Raw genomic sequence first — 20909 nt, forward strand, 5'->3', positions numbered from 1 at the left:
TAAGAATGGCATAATTGTGGTTGTCCAAGAAAGAGCTGAACTTCATATTATTCGGTTTGTCATTTTATTTGAATATACGATGTGTCGGGACAGGAGGATTGTGCCAAGTGAGAAAAATATTCAGGCCCACCCTGATTTTCCAGGCCCACCCATTAGCCACGTTCTGGCTCCGCACCTGATTTCAACAGCTTGATTTTTCACAATTTTGATAGAGTCTCATTCAAATTTGGCAGGGGTGTTAGCAACACTGTTCTCTGTGGTGTCAAATTTAAAGACTTTAATCGTTTGTCAATGGTGATCTATAGAGAACAGTGACAATGTTGGTTCTTAATTGTTAAAAGGAGATCAAGTTTCACCCAAAAGGGAACACAAGCTTGCATCTAAGCTTTTACTTCTTACTACTCCTTTTCGAACACTACTACATCTTTTTTTTAAATGTTTTTTTTTGTTTATCTGAGTTTGTATTTGGTCTTCTAAATCAACTACTTCATTCGTTTATTCATAAGCCCCAAAAAGTTATATCCTGACTCGATAATAATAAACAGGGATACTGATGAGTGGGATGCGTCAATGCTGAAATTTAATAATACAATATAATGTCAATGTATGAATAGCCTGCCACAGATCCTGATGAAATGTTGATATTATTTATGAAATATGTATTTTGATCAATTATAATGATGTCATCAGTTCATGGGTTACTAAAAAAAAAGGGATATGCTACCCTACCTACCTATCATAAAAATAGAGATGTACAGTATGTACACTGTAAATATCACAACTTCAATTTTAGGGGGCTAAAACAGTCATTTAAGTTGGAACAACATTAAAATATAAATTGTTGACATTTATGGCAACAATGTTAGCACAAGAAAGCAAGCAAGTTGTTTGCTCCAAAATAACTTGCTGAGTTGTTTGCTAGTTGCTAATCCCATTTTCACCACAACAAAACTTAAAATAATTGGCTGAATTGCCCACCTTAAAATGTTTTTGAGATGTGTTGCCTTGAAATTGTAAGTTCACCTAACTTGATTTCTTTTTCTTTTTTCTTATTTTTTGTGGCGTATCAAAGGTACTGTTTTTCTTCATGTGTTTCAAGTTCCTGCCATCAGGAGCTTCAGAGAGAGCGCCCATTGAGCACAAGCACACATGGGTCAAGAGGTGAGGTGATGCTAAATCACTGTCAAGCCTTCTTTGTCTCGGAGTAGCGGCAGACAAGGAGGGATAACCCCTCCTCACAAAAACAACACTTTGCATGCGCATTTTCATACCTTCCATTCATGTTGGGAAGGTGAATTTGGATTTGTTCAGTCACCTGTCTCCCTCATTTCCAAACAACCCGAATCACATCATCCATCTGGCAGGCTTTTGTCTTTTATCTCCCTTGGTTGTTTTTGGACAAAGAAATGGCGATAAAGTGAGTTTCTGTACATTTCAGTAGAGAAACATTTACCATTTACAGCCATTTCCAGCAGCCATGTGGAAAATGACACGACGGATTTCACTGTCTGTAAGTGATGTTTTATACTGAATGTTCATTTTGAAAAGAGGGCTCAAATTGAGTCTTTACAGAATCATTTGTGTAGCCATTGATGAGAATAATTGTCATACAACTAGGCCAGTGATTGACCTCCATGTTCTTTTCAAGGGTAGATTATGTTGCTTTCTCAAGGACCCACTGGAGGACGTCTACGCTTGGAGTGAGTCGGTGGACAATGTACTCACTTGTAAAAGTGAGTGCCTCCCTCACTTCTAGTGGATCAATGAAGATGTTCTCCGTCTGATTCCGGTTGTTTTCTGCTTACTGTCGCCTTTGATCTGTAGCCGGTCAGTTAGCTTTCCGAGAGTTCTTGCAGTCGGAGCACAGCGAGGAGAACATCCTGTTTTGGCTTGCATGTGAGGAGTATAAAAAAATTAAGAATGTCCCAGAGATGATCTCTTCGGCCAACAGGATCTACTCTGAGTTTGTTCAAACAGAAGCACCTAAACAGGTACATGATGATTTCTATGATGATTATGATGATTAATTAGTAAATCTATCTTATTGAAGACTCAAAATTATCTGTTTAAAAACAAAGTGCCCTGCATTGTCAGAAACATGACTATAGAGACAGTCACTGCTTGTACAAGGGCCAAAAAAGGAAGATTGATTGATTTCATCAAACATGCAGTACAAAAAAAGAAATAACAAATTTAAAATGTAACTTAAAATGTAAATTGAAACACTGTGTACAACCGGTACAAGAGGTAGGAAGAAGTAAAACATATTTGTATTTAGATTCTACCCATTTATACTTAGTCTTAAGTATAAAGGTGTAATAGTCAAGTGTCAAGAACCATAAGGAGTAGAACTGTGATGATCCTACGGGCCCAATTTCCACATATGATCTACATTTGAGTAGATTGTCGGTAGGAGTTGCGTTGCTATTGGCCGGCTAACACCGTCCTAGCAGCAAATGAGCTAGCGTATTGCTAAGATAAGATGTGGCTGGCACAACACAATGTAGATGGATTTAAAAAAGGACCAAAGAGAAAAAACATCCATTTCGCTGTTGGCCAGCATACGGAGCAGGATCCTGGAGGTTAAAGTAAGTTAGTTTCAACTAAAAAGGAAATGGGTTGTTATGCTGCGTCAACATGCCGGTAAAGGCTACATACACTCTGATAGGTCTGAATGAGATAAGTGAATATGGTTTTCTAAATGTATGGTGAAGCTAAAGCACTACAAACTGTAAGTGCACTCCATTTACCATTTTGATCAAATTGAATTTTTCATTTGTTGGACTGTGCCGTGTTTTTTGGGCTAAAGCACAATGAGTAATCCATTCAAGTTGATTCGGTAATTTGGTCGCTAATGTCATTAAGAAAAGCGAATTTGGATTTTGGATGCAAGTCCGAAGCCTTGTAAAATCCAACCTGTCCAGCTTGCACATGTATCTCATTATGTCCTTTTCATCAACGTGAGATGTGAATTCACTTGGACAGAAAGATTACTGATAAACGCTTCGCCATTGTAAATCCTTTACCAGCCAATATCACTACAGTCTTGCCAGCATGGCAGCATAAGCAAATGATCAGTTACGTCACATCCATAAGACAACAGAAGCGGTGGGCCCCCTCATGCTAGCACTCCTGGACCACTATTAGCCACTATTAGCCATAATAAGCCGCTATTACTCCAGCACCACCACATCGTTCTTTTCCTGACTGTTTATGCCTGTTAAATGTTACTGCGGGATCATGCAAGATGCCTTCCCCTTTACTAGAAGAATACACTGAAAGTTGAAAGAACCATTGCTATAAGATTCCGTGGTGTAATTATGGTTTGATTTCAGATCAACATAGATTGTGGTACTAGGGAAAAAATTACAAAGAACATCTCACAGCCGACGTTGACTTCATTCGACTCGGCTCAGAAGCTCATCTACTCTCTGATGGCCAGAGATTGCTACCCGCGCTTCCTCAAGTCTGACATCTATCAAGGACTCCTGAGGAAAACTAACTTAAGGTGACTTTTTTAGAGCCAGCAGACCATCAGTCATGCAAAATTGCTCCCACCTTCTTCTGTAGTAGCACTATAAGTGTGATTTCTGGTTTCTGAAGTCTGGTTCCTGCCCTGCAATGTAATTCCAAGTGTAACGAATGCTGATGTTCTCAACCTGTGTGATTCAGTAGACACTCGCAGCTGGAGACAATTTTCAGCTTGTATTATACTCTCTTATTTTTTTAATTAAGTAAATAATATTATAATATATAATAATAAGTATTTGAAGAGATTGTGAGCTGAGATTTATTTTCTCTGCCCACTCCACTATCGTAAGAACTCCCCTGAAGTATTATTGACATATAATTTCAATTCAATAAAAAAATCAAACATGCTTCAATACATTTTGTTTCCAGATACAGCAAACTACAAACATTTTATGTGTTACTGATCAAAAGTTTAATGCACTGTTAAACTGAGGTGATACAATATTTTACCATGATGTAGTTGAATGAGGCAACCAGAATATTTTGCACAACTGCAAGCACAATAATAAAGATTTCATTAATAGCTGGTTGGCATTGAAAGCTGAGCATTGTTGTTGAAAAGCCACAATCTGTGTCCAGTTTCTGATTTGGACCATGTTAGAATTATTTGGTGTGCTACATGAATAAGATATAGGTGTGACCCTTTTTTACAAATGTATTCCAATTCCTGCAGAGGGCTGAGGTCTGCAAGCGAACTGCACTTGGCAACCAAGTCATTTATGTTACATAACAAAGAGGAATTTTACCTACCGTACTTCTTATTTAGTTTAAATCATCACAAAGGGAACTTTTCTTTTACAGCCAGGCAGTTCCGTTTGGTTTCTTGTTTTTGATCATTCAGAATAACAAATGATGGACACATTTGTTGTGCGGATACTGTTTTTATTTCATAGTTCTCATTGCCAATACAAATGAAAACAATAATGTATTTTAATGCTCAGACCCATACCATGAAGTGCGACAATCTTTTAGTGAGCAAATGTAATAAAGAAGTATAACCTCGAAGAAATATTATGCCTGAAAGATTCCAATATTTTTGCAATATGTGTTTTGTCTGAGGCACCTTGCATGTTCTTTCTATGTCGGGTTGCTACACATTTTGTTGTGATACTACTGTACATTGAAATTATCCAGGATTTGCTCACAATGCGATCGATGCATCCCACGCTTTGCATTCATTTAGCGGATTATCTTCCCACTACTTTGTCTAGTAATGAATTCTCTGTCAGAATCAAATTCTTTGGGAATTTACCCTGAAAACGTTTTTTTTTTTTGTTGTTTTTTTTTAACGAAAAGCACCATCCACACTGATGAGACCAGAGGACAGGCAGCGTACGATCAAAGTTTATTGATGAGAAGGAAGTGAGTAACACAAGAAAAATGATATGACTGAGTGAGAGCAACATTTTAATGGAGGAAGTGGAATAAAAAAATCATACATGAGTTTGTATCACAGCAACTGATCAATTTGTGCATTCCAGCCCATAGTGACGTCTGCTCTATCAACAATCAAACAAACACTGACCACAGCGCAAACCAGAAATAGATGACTAGGTATCGATGGAGAAGCTTTCTTGGTTTCAATCAGTCATAAAGACATCAAATATTCTTGCTTTAATACATTATTTTTCCATTTACCACCGTCACATTTCTTTTTTCGTTCTACAAAGCAGATTTTGGACATTTGCTCATATTTAACTCTAAACACATAACCATGATTGTGTGTGCTCTTCCATTAAAGTAAATCACCCCCACATTTTCCATCAATTATTTTTTTCTTTTTTTTCATGAGAAGGGTTGCATATAGTCATTTGGGGGTCCGAGGAATCCTGAATATTAATGGTTGTATAATCAACTAAAACGTTTGAAGTGGAGAAAATGCTCCTATTTCTTGAGCTAGATAAAGTGGAGAGCCCCAAAAGTGGGTAGAGTTGTCAAGTTCTACTCAAGCAAGAGTGATGTTACTTCAGAAAAATATGAGTCAAGTAAAAGTAAAAAGTAGTCTTCCAAATAATTGCATCAGTAAGAGTAAACACATTCTTAGTGGGGGGAAAATAAATTTTAAAAACTCAAGTGATTGGTTGTTACCTGATCTGTGAGTAGTTGTGATGTCATTTTCAGTCAACAGAAGTGACTAAATGGCCGTCGCCTGAGATGGCTAAAAGCGAGTGTATTAACTCTTATTCCGCAATATTCATCAGAATGCCTTGTTTCAACTAGTGGGTTTGCATAGAACATATTCATTAAAAAATATGTTTGGGTTTACTTCCCTTTAAGGCAAATGTAGCCACATGAAATATCTTAAATCAGTTTTCTTTGTTTACAGAGATGGTGTTACAACGTTTTTTTGTCTGTAAGGTAAACATGGATTTAGTGTGTGTATATGTTTTCCTTTACTTGAGCTTTTGAACAGACATTATCTGACCTCCCTGGATTTGAAACATCATGTTTTGGTCATTACTGCCAAACATTGTTGTCTTCGGTCAACAAGGCTTCTTGGCTGCAAAAAACGTCACCATGTAGAAAAGCACTTGACCTCCACCGATGTCAAACAACACAGGAAGTTCAGGATTATACTTTTCTACTCTAGCCGTGTAGGTTTATCTCCACCTGCTGGATCTGGTTCGTCACTGACTGTCTGGCCCCAATTCAAGGCAGTATTAGCATACGATGAAAATAAATTATAGTATCCAAGCCTTTATTTGGATCCTCACTGAAACGTAATGGGGTCTTGCTTGACCCAAATGTCACATATGCAGAAATTTTCATGGAAATCATGGAAATCAAAGTGTTACATGTTAAAGCGTTGACATGAGACTTGAGATATGACATACAGGAAGCAGGATGCTACTGCCACTGTTCTCCAACGTCGTGTTCAGTTAACAGTACTTACAAGTGTTTCTGTCACGCTTGTGAGAGTCATATACTCCAAGCTTGACCTCGATTAGACATTTTCCAAAACATGACCAGAAAATATGCTCTTTGTTGTTACAAAAGTGTGGCAAAGATTTGCCTATCTGCTTTCCATTACCAGATTTGCATCTGCAGACATGACATCAAACAATGAACCGTGTTGGCAATTTTCAGTACGCACAGTCGTAGATGCATTTGCGTAATTCTCAACTTCCTCTTTTTCCTGTGGTTAGCCTAAAACGCAGCTGTGACGCTAATACCTCACTTCTGCTGCTCGTATAAAAAGTCTATCCGTAGATGAACGAAACAGTTCGAGACCGACGCTTTGAGTTCTTCATTTGGAGCTGCTTCACACAGGCTCATAGATGCGTGACCAAAACAAAAGTTCTTCATCACTGCCATGCCACATGTCAAGTCTGGTCAATTCACCAGCAAAGGAGAGATTGCACAGCATGGACACCGACAAAACGAAACAGGCAACAGTGAGGTGAGTGAACACAACAGTCCTATTATTATCTAGATACTCATATTTATTAATTTAGCATGAGATATATTCTTCAATAAAATAAGAATTGATGTTTACACGGACAGAGAAGGAAGCCTAAAGTCTCGCCTGAAGTGCAGATCATTTCAAGGATCAAGCACTAGAGGGTAGGTCCACAATAAGTGAATACAAGTCAGATGAAAAATAAGAGTGAACTACAGTAACATGTTAACTTCTTCACAATTTGAAGGCTTTGTTTCGAAGAATTCTCCCAGTGGTCACACTCCCTCGAGAAACTTATCGCATCGAAATGTAAGTTAATCCTTTAGTTCCATTGTTGTTTGTCTCGTTCCATCCTTTGACTGCTGCCATTTTTGTTTGATTAGATGGAACGAAAGTATTCCAGGCCTTCCTGAAGTCCGAGTTCAGCGATGAAAACATGGAATTCTGGTTAGTATGCGAGGAATACAAGAAGATCAGGTCCTCCTATAGGATGACATGCAAGGCAGAAAAAATCTTCAAACTTTACATCCAGGCCGAAGCCCCGAGAGAGGTGTGCACACCTTCACCGCCCACATTGGATGTGGAAGACGGCAGTGCCTGCTGTAAAAGCCTGTTGTGTGTCCTCCAGATTAACATTGATCACAAGACCAGAGAGCTGATCAGGCGAAACCTTAAGACGGGCGGCGCAGGGTGCTTTGATGAAGCCCAGAGGATCGTCTTCAGGCTAATGGAGAGAGATTCGTACCCCCGCTTCCTTAGGTCTGACATCTATCGGGCTTTTCTGGACTCTGGAATCTGAATCTGTGATGGCGTATGCAAAATACGCACATCACATATCAGATATGTTTGGGTTTTAAGCAAGATGCTTGACGACCTACGTGGAGGTGAGCATCCTCACCACGGGAGTGCCAGACTGTGACGCTTTTGGAACCAAAAGCAAATGTGGTGCTTGCTGAAGTTGCTGTTCTGCTGTTGTATTAAACAATGATTGTTTACAATTGACTGTTTTCATATAAGGTTAATGAATGCAGCAATTGCCAAAATAATTAAAGTACAAAGATGACACTGCGTGGATGCATCCATGAGATGTATCCAAAATGTTGCCTTTGCAATGATAACAATGCTTATATTAAATACACAGTACCATGCAAAAGTCTTAGGCCACCACTAACTTTGTTTTGATTTATGACATTCATTTTTACATAAAAACCAGTAAGCTGTGTTGTTTTTTAATTTTTTTTTTCAATGCACATATTATTCTATTTAATTTTTGATACTGTGTGCTAAGATACAGAAATGTGTCTGTTTATTGAATGACAATAAAGAAAGTCGAATGCAGGGGTGGAGCCAGAATGTGGCTATTGAGTGGGCCTGGAAAAATCAGGGTGGGACTGAATATTTCCCTCACTGAGCACAAGCCTCCTGTTCCGACACATCATATATTCAAATAAAATGACAAATTGAATAATATGAAGTTAAGAACTTCTTCAGACAACCACAGTAATACCATTCTTAATATTCAATAAAATAAAAAGAAACACAAATTCAAAAATAATGCAATAATAATTTAGAAAAAATGTTTAAGTATATATTTTTTCATGAATCTCACTGGGTGGGCAGTCTGTCAATCTGGGTGGGCCTGTGCACATTTAACATGATTTAAAGTCATTCACTGCCAATGACATATTTATGTCGTTGACGAATCCAGACATCCAATCCACGGTACGTATTTCTCTTTAAAATTAAAGTGACACTTAGGTGATCTTAACATTGGCGCTTATATAATAGGCTTGCATGTAAAAATGACATCAGTACTAAAGTTCCCCACCCAAAAGACTCAGTGATTTAAGGTCTTTTTTTGTGATTAGATTTACGACAAATTGTCCCGCCCCCTTTAGGGGCGTGGCTTATGTTATGTTTTCGGCCTCAGCGGTTTACGTCACGGGAGGGAGCCAAGCATGGTAATATTGCTCGCTTTGTCAGTTCTGTTGTCTATAACAGCGACCGATCGCCACCAAAATGCAAATGCACATTACTTTTACTACTCTTGCCCACTTCAACCTGTGAAAGTATAGAAGTGTTCTGCACAATAGTTTGGATTTATTGACATAAAACATGATCTCATCATGATCACCTCCACAAAATCCAAAATACCGTGGCGATTGCACCTCCACTTTCACAAGCTGAGGCGGACAAGAGCATGAATGCGCACGCGACTGGTTATATTTCGGACATTTAGCGACGCTAAACTTGTGTCAACTCTTGGTAGGCAGACGGCGACTGGCAGTGGGCAAGCAATCAGGCAAGCATGGATTTTTATTTCCCCAACCCCCCTTCTCTCCCTGGCTAACAGTAGAATAACGGCACAGCTAATAGCAACAACTAGCTTCAGGACGTTAAAACAAAAGACGTTAGCACAACAATATTAGCTCCTTACTGTCCGCGCAGCATGTGGAGGTGATCATGAGCCTGCGTCTTCGTGTCGCGGGTTTGCCTCCCAAGCAGTCACGTGCGTTGTCCGACACCACTTGCAGCCGCAAGAGTGAAGCGGCGTCAGAATGAGGTAAGACTTCATCGAATACCTGGAGTGTCTTGAACATGCGCACCCGACTCCACAACTGAGTGTGGTTGCATTGGAACGCACCATTTCGGTTGTTACGTTCCATTGGACGGTGTGTTGTCGGTCGAAAAACTCCTCATCCAAATAAATGTGCACGTCCACTCATTCCCACATCAGTGTTTGGAAATATCCTGACTGGTGTTAAATGCCTCGCCCGTCCTAACTGTGATCAGCAAAGAAGTAGTGTTTGGGTTTTTTTGTTGTTGTTTTTTAGCAAAGAAGCAGTGTGCTCTCGTCCCAGCATAAATCTATGTAGATCTGCTCACTTCCACTTTTCCTCATTTTCATATAAATCAGCCACGGAGAGGTTAATCCTTTTGATATGTTGAAGTGGTCATTAGTAAGGATGTCCACATAAATTTTGGTGCCAATTGATCACCGTTTTTGGAGGTTATAAGCAATGAAAGTTCAATGATTTCCAATGGAGAGTTTGTAATCGGTTCCTCCTGTGACTCAGACCGAACAAGGATAGAACGGTAGGGGGCGCGGCCATTCTCCTCATTAACAAGAGGCGTTATTCATGGAGTCACTTATTTCCTAATTTCTCCCAAATTTATTGATAAAATAGAAAATGACAACTGTTTTCATTTTCCTGATCAAAATATATAAAATGAACTTGTTAGTGAAAACATAGCCATCCCGGCCCCACCGCCCCTTTAAGGAAAAACAACAAAAACAATTTCAACTTTGTCGAGGGCTGGTGCATGAGACGAGCAGGAACATGATATAAAGGTCTATTTTTTTTTTTTCAATGCAACCCGTTCACCTCATAGTGGCATCTCCCGTTTGTTTACAATCCTCCACGAACCAGGAAGTGCAGCCTGTTAACTATTGAATAATGTGACAAACAAACACATAGATGGTGCTATATTATTTTTCACTTTCAAAAACAGTTTAGTTCTGACAGAGCTTTATGCTCTAATATCGATCATTCTGGCTTTACAAAGTCATTAAAATGGCATCCCTAAAACAGCAAATCAAATGGTGGACAAGACTTTTGCACAGTACTGTATTACAATATAAGAACTGCTCTGCTTCACTATGGAAAGATGTTTGTAATAATTAGGTTAACTTATTTGTATGCTTACCTATTTGTCAGTTATCTTCCATCAATACTCAGCATTATTATATCTATAAAGGTATAACATTTGCTCTTCTATTGGATCTCATTACATTAGATTGCGCAGGTTTGGCTACTCAAACGACTGGCGTGTTTTTAAGAATTGTAAATGCAACTAAAGGTTTACATTTACCTTTGCTTTCCTACATTTTTCTTCAGTAATTGTTATTGTGGGATGTTTTTCCATGAACTAAATATTGGATGTAAGATGCCTTCCGCATGTACAAAACTTCAAAAGCACAGATGAGGACAAGAAGGTCTCTTTTGAATCCACAAATACATGTGAGCGTGTAAACAACCTGCACGTGAGCGACTGTTTAATCAGTTTGATGTGGAATGTTAAGAATATGCGCGACTCATTGAGAATTTTGGCACCATGTCATTGGACTTTCATGGCGTTAAAAATGTTTCAAAAGCTTCTAACTAGCTGTCGGGCTCTTCATTTCAGTTCATTTTTACTGTTTTAATTGCAGTTAATCTGACAAGCTCGGCATGAACTGGAGCCATTATGGTGGGGAAGGAATAAAAACATGTTTGCATCATTCAAAGTGTGAGAACAAAAGCTTATCCTGTGACAGATATGAGGAGGAACTGCAAAGGCCCACATCCGCATTTCATATCACTTGTCATCCTTGTGATTGCACACATGGTGTAGATTAACACATAAAACGTAGTTATGTTATGGAGAGGAAACTGGGGCACCCTAAATGAAATGAAAAAAAAAACTACTAATGTCCTTTGAGGACAATTTTGAGGACATGAATCTAATAATTATCTTCCTCATAATTCATGCTGTCGGTTACGCAATGGTCGCATGCAGTGTTTACGGGATAACATGCAGGGGACTGTGCGGTGTTTCTTGACCACTTTTTCTTGAAAATTATTGATTATCTGCAATCTGCTGGCGACCAGACCCTTGTGTTGGTGCCTCTTTCCTAAAGTCAACTAGGATAGGGTCAAGATAACCCGTGACCCTACTAAGGACAAGCGGCATAGAAAATGGATTAATGTAAAGAAAATGTTGCCTGATGAAATGTTTTGACCAAATCCTTTTTTTTTTTTACTTAACCTTGAATACATCGTTGTCTGACAAATCTGTAAGCTTTAAGACAAAACCTCATGGTTTGCAGGATGTGGTCAAAATTTCAGTGTGTAAATTGTTAATTCATGACATTAAATAAGAAGTCAAGTCAAAAATTGTCCTTACAGTATGTTCAATGCTATGCACCCCTACAAGTCTAAACAGGGAATTGTGATTAAAATTGCATTTGTGGAATATGAATTAAGCAGCAAAATCCAGCTGTTTTTATCCATCTCAGGAGGTGGCCATTTTGCCTTGTTCAGCCATTTGCCCTAAGGGCTCAGGTAACGACTGTTACGGCTCACCTGATCTGTGGGTTTGGTCATGTGATGTTAGCAAACTGAGACCTTACGCACTCTGATGTCATTTCAGTCGACAGAAGTGAAAAAAGGGCCGCCTCCTGAGATAGCTAAAACCGGGTGGATTTTGCTGCTTAATTCATATTTCACAAAAGCAATATTAATCAGAATACCTTGTTTAGACTAGTGGGGGCGCATAGAACGTATCAAACCTCATGTGTCCAAATGTGGTCAAATTCATTTATTTTCTACAAATCGATTTTAATGGTCCGTCCCTACTTTGTCTGCAATTTTTACGCAATTTAAAGCGGTGAAAATAGAAAGTCGGGACAATGTAGTAGCGATAGCAGTTCTAGAGTTAATCAATAAGGGAGCATAGTTACACAGTTAAAACCCGTATGTGTGTAAATAGAGATAATAATAGCAAATGGCCTTTAGCTGAGGGAGAAGCGTGATGTCTTGACATCACAGTCATATTCCACTTCGCCTCTGTCTTCTATGATTTCGTAGAGCCAGACAGGATGAAGCGATGAAGCTGTGAGGATATGAGTTAGTTTTCTGAAAAACTGCCAATATATTATTTCATGTACCGTTATGCAAAAGGCTGTAATCTGCAAATTAGAATAAAGAGAAGGAAGTCAATTTCGTATTCGACAATGGATAGGCTTAGCAAAACATCTCTTGACCTTCAGACCCCAAAGAGAATGTAAGTACAGTATTGCATGATTTCTTTGAAATGCAGAAAGAGGCTTCATGATTAAGTTTGATTGTTTATTTTCTGTAGACACAATGCATGGAAAACCAAAATACATGTCTTCATGCAGAATCCTTCACCATGGACTAAAATCAACAGGTAGTCAAATTTTATTCATAATTTATGTCAAAGGCAGGAAAAATAGTTTGGCTTTTTTTTTTTTGTACAGTAAGGCTGCAAGTGAATCAAGAACAGTGGAAATGTCTCTTGAGGTGCTTCTTTCCCAAAAAGGTATTTTCAAAATATACTTCAATGATATAATAATGAAGGTATATTGTGATTGTTATCTTGACAAAAAAAGGTATGCTCTTCTTTTGATTACAAAAAAAAAAGTTGGAGAATCAGCCTTTCGGGAATTTCTAAAGTCTGAATTTTGTGAAGAAAACCTGGACTTTTGGCTTGCCTGTCAAGAATTTAAAACCTTGGACAGACTGGAGGAGCGTAAACAGAGAGCATCACACATTTATGAAAAATTCATTGGCTCTGACTCTCCTTCGCAGGTAAAATTCAAACACAGTTCACAGATTGCTAAATAACAAATTCCCTGCAGTGGAAAAACATTCATATGGCCAAAGTATCTGCTTGTGTAACTTATGTATTGCTTGCAATGTCTTAACAGGCCAATTTAGATTTCTACACTAAAGATGTCATCAGGCAAACTCTCCAACAGCCAGCTCCATCCTGTTTTGTTGTGGCACAAAAGAAAATCTAGAGTTTAATGGACAACGGATCCTCCCCTCGCTTCGTTGAGTCTGAACACTGCCATGGTCTCTTTAAGTGCACTTCGAAACAATGGCACAACAGAGGGGTTTTCAGGATGAAGAGCTCTTGATGATAATCAGCCATCTACAAAGGCAGCATCGGATGCTTGATACGATAGAGACACAAAGAACACTGCATGCCATCCATTTATTCATTTCTATACTGATTATCCTCATTTGGGTTGCAGGTGTGCTGAAGCCTATGGTTGTGTACACTCTGAACTGGTTGCCATCAGTCAATCACAGGACATACTTAAGTTAAACAACAATTCACACTCACATTCACATCTAAGGGCAATTCAGAACCTTGAATGAACATAACATGCATGTTTGGGGAATCCAAAGTACAAACCCACAAAGCACGGGGAGACCATGAAAACTGGAGATTAAATTTGTTTTCACGCATTTACGTAAATCATAGGTTTATTCACTCTTTATGTGGAATGTAATTAATTAATTAATTTATTTAAGTAATGTTATTATATTTAAGCACGGACTTAAGGTTCAAACTGCAGATATTGTTACGGTAGCTTACAATAATATAAAATGATTTTTTGAATTAAACCCATGGGTTTTTTGATGAACCATTGGGCCCAATACACTATATTATAATAGTGGTCATTTTGGCGGTACTTGGAACGCTACCATTTTTTAAGGTATTACCTGGTGCCATAGACTAAGTGAAGAAAAACTACTTTTAGGGTACTGCTACCAAAGAAATGTCATTGTATATTAAACATCGTCTCAATAAATTACATTATCGTGGAAAAATTCTCATTTCTCAAGATTTGAGATTTTCATCAATGTACTTTACAATAAAGAAAATTATAAACAACAAAGTGAGAACTATAAATCGAGTATGGTTCGCTGTTTTCGATTGCTTGCCTTTCTACTGCGCCACACTCTAGTCCGGTAGGTAGCGGTAAAGCATCAAATGTTGATTTGCCAACTGCCAAAAAAACTACACAAGAAGAAGTTGTTTCAACCACTGGTTGAACTACGATTCCCGTCGTCCACTGCGGCCCAGTCTCCAATTCGCTCTCTCACAGAGAAACAAGAGGGATACCCCTTGACAGATATCCTAAGAAGTTCAACGCAGTGCCCATATATTGCGGTAGGTTTGTGTCATGTCGTTTTACGGTTTCACGTGCATGACTCATAGACGGGTTATTTTGCAGCAAAGTCAACAGAATTCAAGTTGAGCTAGCTTAGCTTCCAGCTTCCAGTCCAGTCCGGACCGGCGCCCAGTTAAGGAAAGTTCGGACCTGGGATTTTGAATTCCTTCACTTGACTACTGTTACCTTTTGACTGACGCAGTCATTATCGACCTATGGTAGGATCCAAGTATGTTTCCCTTGGCAGATAGCTAAGGTAACTTAGCCCGAATGACTCAAACCACTGCTATGGTAACCTGGTTACCAAACTCAAGCTTAAAACAACAACAATGGCAGCAGCAGCAGCATAGCGTAATGATGAACAAATAGCAGGTCAGGTTCACATTGGTTAGGTTTACTGTCAACCTTTCGCTGTGGATGTATCTATTTTGTTGTGTGATCACGTTTGCTAATCGGCTTTAATCTATTTTTGTCAATGCATGGAGGCCAACTGTTGATGTTGACGTTTAAGGTCGTGACAGACTCAAGCAAGCAAGGTCTGCAGGATCCTCCTCTGGCTGTCCAGTTCTGTGGTGCCCCTCCTTGAGCTGGGCAATGATTTCTCCTTCATTTGAAATTACGTCCATTTCATGTCAAGAAAATGAAAACATGCATGTTTTTGGAATGTTGGGGGACGCCTGTAGAAAATCCACTCTCCTCACAGGAGGTCCAGAGCTGAGATTCAAACTCAAATCCACCAAATTAAAATTGTGTTAAATTACAAATGTATCACAATGTAAATCAACACCAAACAATATGTTATTGTGTACTAACTTACTTTGTATATGAGCTACTTGGATTGTTTGATTTTTCACAGTGTCCTCCATTTTGCGGTTTTGATCATGGACGCACTATCTTGCGGTGCATCCTAGACTTGAATTGTTGACTTATTTGGTAGTAATTAACTAGTTAAGATGGCAAAAGCACCTAGCATAGCTGAAGAATACAGCTGTTTATCAATTTCGTGCACTTTTGTGGCAACAATTCTGACTGAATGACCCACGTCTGTTTTGGCCATTAAAGTGATGCCACAAGTGTTCCACATGTGGGAGACTAGATTGGTTCAGAAAGATGTGTTCATGATGATGTTAAAATAAGTTATTGCTTTGCTATGGGTTCACAAACACCCCCATGTAATTTGTTTTGTTAATTCTTTAATGGATTTTCTGGGGTTTTTTTGCATATCGCTGATTTTTCCAATTGCAATTGAAGGTATCGCTCATTTAGGTTTTTCTGATGGGCTTTGAACGCCTCTCGAGTCGACTCGAGCAGTGGAGGCATGGTGTGGAAGAGAGACTGTGCTTGTATTCTTGTGAGTTGGGAAAATAAAAGACTTGCTTAAAATACACCACTGCAGCTCTCTGTGCCTTGGAGTTGCAACATACAGATAGCCCGTTTGCAAAGAGACAATGCACATTTGACAACAACTAAAAATATACAAAGTCGAATATGCTTTACTGTATAGTAACGTCTATACCATGATTTACCATATCTCATTCACTTTTTCAAGGTTGTCCCCCCGCTTGACAATGGAACCATCGGGATGCTCCCCATCTCGTCCAAGCAACCATACGTCCAATGCAGCAGGTGATCATTGTCACTGGGAGGTCAGTGACAAGGTCAGACTGCGTCGCTTTCTGTGCTACGGCTCGGAGGGAGACGTATACACTGCCGCCGAGGAGGCACGTTTGGGTATTGCGCAAGCAGGACTCCTGCTTTCCATGCTTCAGGAGGGCCGAGGTATTGAAATGGTGAACGAAATCCAAAGCTTTGCTCAAGGTGGGCGAGCTGTCAGACTTGACCCCTCCATATTTGCATTGGCCCTGTGCTCCCAGCACTCCGAGGTGACGACCAAACGTGCAGCATTTAAAGCCGTGAAGGACATTTGTCAGGATCCCGCCCATCTATTTTCTTTTATCCAATATAAGAAAGAGTTAAAGGAGGACATGAAATGTGGAATTTGGGGACGTGCTTTGAGGAAGGTCGTGTCTGACTGGTACAACGGGCAGGATGCCCTGAGTCTAGCTGCAGTTGTGACCAGATGTAAACAAAGAGGGGGATGGTCACACAAGGATGTACTCAGGCTCTCTCACGCCAAACCAGCAGATGAAGGTAAAGTCGCACAAATGTGCACAACATTTTTCTAATGGTTCATCTTTGTATCTTATATCTACAGAGGAGCGATGCGGGAGGAGGTATAAATATTATACTCTATGTTTTTCCTATGTTCCATTGCTGCATTTTTCTTGGACTCCTCTAGGCACATTCACATTTCACATCTTCCAAGGTTATCAATTATGTGTTTGGACAAGAATAACTGTGCAAGCTTTCCAAGGATTCTTTATTTTTACTGAGACAGGTTCTTTTTGTGTTTCTTTCAGCTATTGCCTTGATCAGCAAATACGTTGCAAAAGGATGGAAAGAGGTCCAAGTTGCCTATGCTGATAAAGAGAACACAGAGGAGGTCGTCCAAGTGCTTTCATATCTTGAAGTGGTGGAGAAGGTCAAGCACAGTTGTGATGAAATCGAGGTCATCAATTTGATTGAGGAGCATAAATTGGAGAGGGAGCAGCTCCTTACTGACCACCTCAAATCCAAATTGGTGAGTGTAGTTGGATTATTGTACTGAATGGCGTACTTTTTACAAATAAATCAGGGGGCGGCATGGTAGGCAAGTGATTAGCACGTCCGCCTCACAGTGCAGAGGTCGTGGGTTCGAATTCGGCCCCGGCCGCCCTGTGTGGAGTTTGCATGTTCTCTCCGTGCCCGCGTGGGTTTTCTCCGGGTACTCCGGTTTCCTCCCACATTCCAAAAACATGTGCGGTAGGTTAATTGGACTCTCTAAATTGCTCCTGTGTCTCCGTGTGCCACTGCCCTGTGATTGGCTGGCAACCAGTTCAGGGTGTACCCCGCCTACTGCCCGAAGACAGCTGGGATTAGACTCCAGCATGCCCGTGACCCTTGTGAGGATAAGAGGATTGGATAATGGATGGATGGATAAATAAATCGGCGCCGTTATATACCTCGTGCCCCAAGGTTGCGTCTTGATGTGCAGCTTAGTTGCACTCTCAATCCTCCCGTTTTTCTTTCTAGGTTTGGAGGGTGCTGTTGAAGGAAATGCCGCTTCAGTCAGTTCTAAGGATTCTAGGGAAAATGACAGCCAAAAAGGTTCTTCAACCTGGGGCTTCTGAAACCCAAGCACTGTGTGAGCGAATCCAGACGGAGGCCGCACTAAAGAAAGTATGACCCACGCACGTCCTCCTACGCACAAGCGCGTGTACATGCAACTTTATTTGCTAGCCAACTGTCATTTTTCAAGTGTGGTGTTTGCTTCAGGCAAAGCTGCACCCTTTCAGCATACTCTTGGCTTCAGAACACTACAAAAGAGGTCAAGGCTATCAGGGTAAAACCAAATGGGCAGCAGATGGCAGCATCCTCAAAGCCCTGGACGTTGCCTTTTATAAGAGTTTCTTGGTAGGTTGATTGAATCATCAAGACCGTCCAACAGCATCAGCGAACAATATATGTTTTTCTTTTCCAGAATATTGAGCCCGTCAGTAAAAGATTTGTTGTGGCTGTGGATGTGAGTACATCGCTGAGCAGTGTTGTCCCGGGGACAGCAATCAGCACTGCAGTAGCTGCTGCAGTAATTGCTATGGTAAGAATTGTCCAGTGTGTGTACAAGAGAAACACCTGGTATGCCATCAGTTTTTTTGTTGTTTTTTTTTCCTTTTTTTTGGACTCTTATAGGAAGTCATGTCATAGAGTTGGTTTGTGAACATACCATGGAATCCTATAGAATTCCTTTCACTATGTGGCTATTTTCATTCATTTGAGGAGTGTGTAATTGAAAGACAGACACAAAGAGAAGGGAAAGTTTGAGGTAGGGCTGAACGGTTTTAGGAAAAATTCGTATTGCGATATTTCTGACAGATATTGCGGTTTTCGATTTGCGATTTTCTTGAAATCAAGCCTCAATATTCATAACATACAGTAACATTTACAAATATGACAGAAAATGACACCATAACATCGAATACATTAAAAACATTACTTTAATAATGCAAGGACACTAAAGAGGTTTTGTGAGGGAGGCAGTCCTTTTTCAAGGTTTCTAAAATGGTTCAAGTAAGGCAAGAGCTACTAGACTATTTGCCATCATGTATAAATATGCAATTATGTGGTATCTGCTGTTATTAGAGTTGTTCAACACCTATTTTCATGATGTCCCTTTTCACCTTTTTATGTCCGCCACAGGTGTTTGCGAGAACAGAGGCAGATACTCACGTACTGGCCTACTCTGAAGGTGATTTGGAGCTGTGCTCGGTATCTGCAGACATGACTCTTGCACAAACAACCGATGAACTAGTAAAGGTAACGTCAGCCAGTCCTACACTAATAAATATCAGCCACAAAATTAGCGAAGGTGTATAGCACACCAGCTATTATGTTCCCTGCTGGTGACCGTATCTTACTCTTGAGCTTTGCACTCAATTTTTTCTGGAACTTTGCATGTTCCAGATCCCCGGCGGAAGCACAGACTGCACTCTTCCCATAACATGGGCCACAGAGAATGGGAAAGCTGTAGATGTGTTTATCATTTTGACCAACAACCCATTGTGGACTTTCACTGCAAGCCCGGTGGAAACACTAAAGAATCACAGACAAGTATTTACTACATTTATATATTATTTATTTATTTTGGTCATGTTTGATTTGTATGTACATTGTCTGCGCAGAAATCGGGATGCCATTCCAAGTTGGTGATGTGTGGGCTGACATCCATAGGACACACAATGGCTGACATAGAGGACAGAGGTTTCCTGAATATCTGTGGCTTTGACCTCGGAGCCTTTAGCGTCATTCGTAACTTGGCACAGGACCTAATATGAAAGTGGTCAGCCTCTAACTGGCATCGTTTGACTACATGAAGGAACACAGTCGACACACAGGGTTCATGTACAATATCTAGAGTGCTGCTTAAAAAGCTATAATCCACTTCATCATTTCTCACATGCATTTCATTGCTGACAAATTGAGAAAGTGTCCAGCAGGCTGGACAGCATTCTTGAATTCTAATGTTCATATGTTTTTCTTTCATGAAAAGGCAATTAGGACACAGTTGCATATTGTGCTGTTAAATTTCAAACTCCAACACTGATCTGTTTATTTTCTGCTTAAATGCTGTGATACTCAACTCAAGGGCTGTCCACATCAAGACAGATGACGTTTTATTGGATTTGTGTTGTGTCCCACCCCCTGAACATTTTGAGAATATTTATTTTTTCTTTTATGTTTCTATTTATAGCCTGGCTATGGATCCAATACAGGTCCTGTTGGTAGAATGAAAAGGAAATACTGTATTTGCTGTACAAGAATATCATTGGTGCTCTTAATTGCAATTATGCATTTTGGAGGATGTGTTTTTTTTCTCATGTAATATTTGAGTGTGACTGTTAGAATCTGAATCTGTTTACTGCATAATGCAGCAAGTCAGAATTATGTATGCATCGCATTTCTGGTTTATTTGTAAGTTATCGAGCAAAAGCAATTGGTAGTTATTTAACGCCTGTTAACTCTGCTGAACCTGTTACGTAGCGTTTGTAAGATGGAGTATACTAACATAATAATAATATACTACCCATAAGGGAGAAAAAAATAACTGAATGTACTTTAATAAACACGTTAACTGCGTTAAACTCAGTATTAAAGCTTTTTTTTTCTGTAATACAGAACATTGTGCTTGGGTATATAACTTTATAGTCTACAAGAGGACAAAAAGCATTCATTTTTGCCACATATATTGTATGTTTTGAAGATTATAAACATCTGGACAAGTAAATTTTCATCCAACACTCACTTTTAATTTGTCACTGGTTAAATGACATTTTAAAGGTAAGTAAGACACGCACTGAAGGCGAGGTTTGGAAAGAACTAGCTAATAATGAATGATCTCAAATAAATGCTGTATTAAATCATTCATGACAACATTTTTCCAATGCTTTCATTGTACTCTTGAGTAATAGCCTATTTGACAGTTGTGCCAATGTAAAATCCTAATAAATCTAAACATTCTAATGTCTCCCTGTGTACGCTATTATGTCTCGTCTGGACTACACAACGCTGAATGTGTACAGACATAAAGAATATGATGCCTAAAGCGCGGTTTTTGTTAGTATAATGCCATAG

At 39.5% G+C, this 20909-nt stretch overlaps 3 protein-coding genes across 7 annotated transcripts; all 3 read left to right on the plus strand.

Annotated features, from left to right (window-relative positions):
- The first annotated feature begins 1477 nt into the window (after positions 1 to 1477).
- Positions 1478 to 3512, plus strand: rgs1 (regulator of G protein signaling 1). The gene is made up of 4 exons (XM_086043657.1): positions 1478 to 1510; positions 1649 to 1733; positions 1825 to 1991; positions 3336 to 3512. Exons 1-4 carry the CDS (start codon positions 1478 to 1480, stop codon positions 3510 to 3512), a joined length of 462 nt encoding a protein of 153 aa, XP_085899783.1.
- A 3215-nt stretch (positions 3513 to 6727) lies between these two features.
- Positions 6728 to 8284, plus strand: LOC147141044 (regulator of G protein signaling 13-like). Its single transcript, XM_086043053.1, has 5 exons — positions 6728 to 6931; positions 7036 to 7095; positions 7179 to 7240; positions 7315 to 7481; positions 7560 to 8284. The coding sequence occupies exons 1-5, from the start codon at positions 6810 to 6812 to the stop codon at positions 7728 to 7730; spliced, it is 582 nt and encodes a 193-aa protein (XP_085899179.1). The 5' UTR covers positions 6728 to 6809; the 3' UTR covers positions 7731 to 8284.
- A 6260-nt stretch (positions 8285 to 14544) lies between these two features.
- Positions 14545 to 20802, plus strand: ro60 (Ro60, Y RNA binding protein). 5 transcript variants are annotated; one of them, XM_086044018.1, is made up of 10 exons: positions 14545 to 14680; positions 16231 to 16564; positions 16649 to 16832; positions 17102 to 17322; positions 17814 to 17960; positions 18057 to 18194; positions 18262 to 18378; positions 18978 to 19094; positions 19242 to 19388; positions 19460 to 20802. In XM_086044018.1, the coding sequence occupies exons 2-10, from the start codon at positions 16250 to 16252 to the stop codon at positions 19610 to 19612; spliced, it is 1539 nt and encodes a 512-aa protein (XP_085900144.1). In that variant the 5' UTR covers positions 14545 to 14680; positions 16231 to 16249; the 3' UTR covers positions 19613 to 20802. The 5 variants fall into 5 exon arrangements, with proteins under 5 accessions (XP_085900144.1, XP_085900139.1, XP_085900143.1 ...); XM_086044013.1 differs by having other exon boundaries at positions 16231 to 16832; XM_086044017.1 differs by having other exon boundaries at positions 14560 to 14684; positions 16231 to 16832.
- Positions 20803 to 20909: the final 107 nt, after the last annotated feature.

This window comes from Filicampus tigris, chromosome 10, assembly GCF_054856515.1.
Source record: "Filicampus tigris isolate MCC_2025a chromosome 10, RoL_Ftig_1.0, whole genome shotgun sequence".
Taxonomy (NCBI): Eukaryota; Metazoa; Chordata; class Actinopteri; order Syngnathiformes; family Syngnathidae; genus Filicampus; species Filicampus tigris.